At 38.1% G+C, this 6,207-nt stretch overlaps 1 protein-coding gene across 1 annotated transcript in view; it reads right to left on the reverse strand.

Moving 5' to 3' along the window:
* Positions 1–881, reverse strand: part of LIN7A (lin-7 homolog A, crumbs cell polarity complex component) — a 124,708-nt gene extending 123,827 nt beyond the window's left edge. The window contains exon 1 of the mRNA XM_011374844.2: positions 590–881. Coding sequence (XP_011373146.1) covers positions 590–671 — 82 coding nt within the window. The 5' untranslated portion in view covers positions 672–881. The remainder of the gene's footprint in view (positions 1–589) is intronic.
* Between the last annotated feature and the right edge of the window lie 5,326 nt (positions 882–6,207).

The following is a 6,207-nucleotide window of genomic DNA, read 5'->3' on the forward strand; positions in this document are numbered from 1 at the left end:
GCCCTTTCGGCCGAGGGCAGCTCCCCGCTGCAGTGCCCCCAGAAACCGGCCGCCCCGGGAGCGCCGCGCCTGCCCCGCAACCGGACCGACCATCGCCCCTCGGCGCCCGGACAAACTTCCTTCTTCCTGGGCCCCCCGGCCGCTCTGGCTGGCATCATGCTGCTCCCCCGCCCGGCTTTCCAGGTCTCCGGTTTACAGGCGCCCCCGCCCGGCACGGCGAGCTTCCTCCCTGCCCCAATGCAACCCCGAGCCCCGGGCGCCTAGCGGTCCCCGCGCATCCGCTCCAACAAAGCAGGCGGCCCGGAGGCGACCCTGCGAGAGGCTGGGAGTGGCGGCGGGGGCGCCAAAGCCCGGCCAAGGCGCCCCTCGGCCTGGCGAGTGCGGCGTGAAGGGACAGCGGAGACGTGGCGGGCAGAGAAAGGGAAAGAAAGTATCCTGCTCTCGGCGCGAACGCCTTGCCTTCTTCGCCCGTCCTCGCTCTCTCTGCTCCCCCTACCCGAGCGCGTCCGCCTGTCCCGGTGGCAGTTGGCAGAGACAGAGAAGGAAGCAGAGGGGACGCAGTAGCCTGGCTGGCGAGCCGCTCCCTTACCTCTGTCCAGAGTGAGCGGCTGGACCACTGTCAATGTCGCCATGTCTGCCGTGGGAGCCGAAGTGACGCTCGGCTTCAGCATCAGCAACCGCTTGTAGTGAGAAAAAGAGGAGGAGATTGGGGGCGGGGGTGGAGAGGGAAGACGGAAAGGAGGGGGAGGAGGGAAAGAAGGGAGAGGAGGGAAAGAAGGGAAGGTGGTGGTGGTGGTGGAGGAGAAGAAAGACTGGGTGGGTTGGCAGCCAGATGGAGACACAACTGTTCTTGGCGGGCCGACCTTCACATGCGGCGTGAAGCTGAGCAGGTATCGGAGAGCGACTGCATCGCTAGCTCTGGGAAGGAAGGTTCTGCCCTAGAACTTTGCTATTCCCCCCTCCCCCCGCCGCCCCCACGGAGAGCTGGATGGGTGTAGCTTCTGTGTTTTATTTCAACTTTCCACTCAAATAAAATGGTCAGAGTGTACGTGCGGCTAGAGGAAGGGAGAAGATTGAAAAGGGATATGAGTAGAGATTAAGAGAAATTGTCAACACTGTAATCCCGTCCCCTGGAGAGAAAACGCTTCTAGTGCAGACATGCTGGGATTTAATTACAGTTGCTGTTAAGGTCTGTTCATGGTTTTTTTTTCTTTTTTTTTTTTTTTGGAATGTTGACCTATAACAGTATATAACCGCCAGAAGGCCAGGGTTCCATCAGTGGGTCTCCATTAAGGACCTGAGTATATTGCCTAAAAAATAATGTACCTTAAATGCAAACTTCTTAAAAATAGTTGTAAGTTAAAACAAACAAACAAACAACAAAGTTTGTAAAACATGTACCTATCACTTTTTTAGGTTGATCTGTAGCCAGTGGTTAGTCAGAGCTGCCACATACTAACGTGCGTGTCAAGAATTGAGCTAGGAGTTTTACATGCCATGTGAATGTGCCATGGCTTGATTTAGGGATTCAACACAGTTCCTGCTTTCTCATAGCTTATGATCTAATGGGACAAGATGTTATTAAAAGGGTGACTTCAGAGTCAGTTGATCAGAATTCAGTTACTAGAACCTTCAAATACTGGCTGTGACCCCTTCATCCCAACAGACTGCATTCGCTATCTTGCCACTGTTGGGACTCTCATTTCTTGATAAAGAAATTAAGACGTATAAAGAAATCTTGTTTAAGCAGAACGGTGATGACAGTTGGTTTAGGATAGTAAATGACAAAGCTGCCTCCATCCCCTTCCCTATAACAGAGAAATATTTTAACTAGCAATATAGTCTTTTTTTTAGCAAATTATTGGCACATAAACTATGTCATTGTCTTCTGATGACAATATAGATGATTTCTGAAGATGTTTTCCATCCATGGTCTACATTTTTATAAAAGAAAGCAAGATTTCACCAGCGATTGAGAAATCAAAGATTGGTCATACATTTATCAGACCCTAATGACATCTCTAACATAGTAGTTCAATACGCCTATATTTTCATTTAATGTTTTAGAAAGAACTCTATTATTGAAATTCAAGTCTCAGTTATGTGCTCTTCAGAAAACACATAATTTCTCAGATTCACAGTTTCCTCATCTATCAAATAAGAGAATAACCTTCTCTCTCACTGAATTTCTATAAAATGAGGAAACTAATTCTACCCTGCAATCTCACTGAGTTTTCTGAGGGTCAGATGAGATCGTGCATATGAATGTGCTTTGAAAACAGTAAAGTATATACAAATTTATTCATGCAATGAACATACATCTCACATGAATGGTGTGGCAAGCACCCTGTTAGGTGCTGGCCTTCCAAACAATAATGAGATGTGACCCTCTCCTCAGGCAGTCCTCAGTCTGGGCTGGGAGACAAATAATGAGCAAGCTAAAAGAATTTCATGCAGTAAATGCTCTAAGCACCACCGAAAGGAATTGTCGTGGGAGACAAGAAGAAGCAACAATTCTGCTTGATTGTCATTATTCATGCACCCTAAATCACACAACAGAAAGAAGTTGACTTTTGCACAATAAAAGCAGAGTATGTTCTAAGGTTTTGCACAAAATATCAAACCTCATTCAATAACTGAAGATGAAAGAGACATACAAATCCCTTGGCACTAATGTAGTTATTTTAAGAACATACTTTATTATGAATATGTATTTGAGCGGTTGGATTCATAAGTCTAAAAGCTGTAATTGTACCTATTTTAACACAAATCCCAGATAATGAGGTCCATGAAGATAAGCTTTTTGTTTTCTGGTTTCCTGATGTATCCCCAGCACTAAACATTTAATAGCATGTTTCTCTACTTATGCCTTGAGCGCCTTAATTTAAAATTTATTCTATCATTCTCCGTATTGGCTCCATAGTTTTTTGTAAAGATTGAAAGAGAAAGTAAGAGGAAGCACAAATCATATGTTCATCAGTTATTATTTCTAGTAGTGGCAAGTTCAATGCCTTTAACTTATGCCTCCACAGGTTTAGAAAATAAATAATAAACAATCCATTATCTATTAGAATTTGTTTTTCTATGAAGTATGAGTAACTAGTGTCTCTCCAATAACATATGTGAATTTATATTTGAGACATGCAGAGACATAAGAAAATTTCCTTAATCTCTTCTTTTGCTTTGGTAGAAGTGACCATACTTAGGTCTCTTGAATAATTGCCTGGGCCACTCCTGTACCAACCAGTGTTTCATGAAAGTCAGTATACTTGATCTATTCATATGCATGTTGCTTTTAGCTATTTGCACAATCACTATATTTTTAGTTCATTGGCATCTATATTTTTAACAGAGTTCATTAACTCAATAAATATTTACTAAGTATTTTATATGTGCCAAGCTTGGTGCTAGGTTTTTCTCTTTCCTTCTATTTTTCAGCCCAGAAAAAGTAGATATTGTTATCCCGTTTTATAGATAAGTAAACTGAGACTGAGAGAGGTTAAGCAATTTGCTTAAGGAAAGTAACCCTTGTATTCAAGAGTCCCTGTGATGTCCACTAAGAAACACACTTCATTTTGTACTATCGAAGACTTTGTGATTTCAGCCTTTTATTTCAGAGTTCCAGGTATATGTATATCTCTATCATCTATATCTATATATCTAATCTATATCTATATATCCAATCTATATCTATATCTAATCTATATCTCTGTCTATCTAATTTATTTATTTCAGAGTTCCAGCTATATCTGAAATACATATACACACATAAACTTTCTCTTTTAAAATTATGTTGGAGATATACTCAAAGAGAGAAGTGTATAAAGGAAATTTAAGTCAAAGCAGAAAAGAACTGTAATACTGGTTCCATTCTATATAAATATAAGTTAATATTTAAATGACTACCTACCTCGAAATATAAAATCTGTTTTTGTTAAAAAAATTTATTCAAAGCCAAATTAAGGTCTGTTTCACTTAATTGAATCTTTTTAAATTGTGTGGCAAAATCAAGAGAAAGTTTGCATAAAGCATTAACATATCAAGAAAATGTGTTTAGATTGTAAATGCACAGTTACATGTGAGGAAAATAGCACCTTCGAACTGGAATTCTTTCAGCCTTTGGTGTTAGGAATTATTTTTGATTGATTCAAAATATCATGTTACCTTAATTCTCACAGCTTTGTCAAAATAGCAATAGACTAAGATGAAGTGCCAGCCAATACTTTGGAATACAAATGTTTGTGGGTTTTTAAAAAAATCATCATCCATAGAGAATCTTACTATATTTATTTTATCCTGATATTTGTTTCAATAACCACTTATCTGTCTGCTCATTCAACAAATACTTAATATATTTACTGTATGCCAGGCACTGTGTTAGGCATTGGGATTGCAGTGAACAAGAAAAGACAGAAAAAAAGTGATAAATAAACAAGAAAGAGATCAATTAAGGACTAATTGATGAATGAATGAATGATTTGACAATTGAATCAGGCCTAGAATAATGTCAGGATTACAGAAAACAGAGATAGGGAGAAGGGCATTCCTGGGAGCAAGAGAGTCAAGCCAGGAGTGGGAGAGCAGGCAAGGTGCTTGCTTGGGTCAAATAAGCAATTTAATTTGGAGTGTAAGAAAAACAAGCCTAAAGACAGCCATTGAGAGTCAGATGGTGAAAGATATAATTAACAGAAATATAATAACCTTTTCATGGCTTAGTCTGTACCCATCATACATTGAAATGTACAAATACAATGTAGACTAAGGAAAAAAATCATGTTGTAGCACCTACGTTAAGAATTACTAACATTAGAATGAAATGAAGAGTTACTAAGGCTGCGTTGGACATTAGAAAATTAAAGATGAAATAAAAATATTAGAAGTCAATTCTAATTTTTTATTCTTTTCAAAAGAAATAGAAAATAACTTTGAGAGAAGAAAATCTGGAATCTGAATAATTTTTCCTCAGTTGTAGAATTTTATTTGCATTATTTCACACTATCAGTTATCATGCAAATTGTTAAGTATAATAATTAACTTTGATTCTGCCATGGGCAATAGCACATATAATAAATGCAAAGTCTTTCTGGTACTACGGTGTTTTATTTATGTCTATTTAACTCATAGAATATAAAATGATGTTTTTGTTTCATATTGAAATGAATATTTTTTCTATTTTCACAGTTGTAAGTTAGATCTTTTTATAATAAAAATTAAATTCAAAGCTTATATATATATATATATATATATATATATATATATATATATATATATTTTTATGCATCCCAACCTCATATTGACAGACACCATCAGGAAACCCTAAGAGATACAAGAGAGGCAAAATAAAATGATTTTTTAAAGTGATACTAAACTCGTCTTTTTCTCACATCTACTCAGGAGATTTTCCAGACTTTTAGAACTGACAACCTTTAATAGCTTTAAAAATATTTCTATTACCATTTCACCTTAAAAATTTTAATACATTAAATTGTGAGTCCAAAATTATGCTTTTATTCAACAAATGTTTATCATGCACCTGCTGTATACCAGGCACTCTTCTGGAAAGATTCTATGATAGACATAGAAAAAGTGCCTTTCCTCATAGAACTTAGTTTTTATGATGGGAGACATACAAATAAACAATACAAATATAAGTAAACAATACACCAGATAACTTTAGGTAGTAGTAAAGACCACAACAGTGATATGCTGAAACCTGTTCACACTGTTATTCAAGACCCAATTATGTGCATCTTGGCCCAACATCACTTTCAATGACATCATGTCGATATCTTTAGATTGGCCGTGGTGGGAGTATTTACACCATGGGTATTGACAAAATGCTATATATTGAAGTTTTCTTATTTTTCCTCTAGTAATCCATTTGTTAAACATTCATCAGCATACCGCAAAGTCCACAAAGAAAAGCAAATAGAAAGTTGTGATGAAATATGCAGCAGGAGAGGAGACTACTTTAAAATGGTCAGAAAACATGTCACATCGTACTTGATAAAAAATTTTGTAAAATAACAAATCTACAGTGTATTTGGTGAAGTACTGACTAAGATGCTGGACCTGGGATGGAGTTAAAAGTAGAAGAAATTCATGGGGTTTTTTTTGAGGAGTTTATAAAATATTTGGAAAGGAAATAGAAGTATCAATGAAAACGCATAGAATTAAATACAAAATGATGTATCGACAAGGATAAGC

Source organism: Pteropus vampyrus, unplaced genomic scaffold (genome assembly GCF_000151845.1).
Source record: "Pteropus vampyrus isolate Shadow unplaced genomic scaffold, Pvam_2.0 Scaffold9, whole genome shotgun sequence".
NCBI lineage: Eukaryota > Metazoa > Chordata > Mammalia > Chiroptera > Pteropodidae > Pteropus > Pteropus vampyrus.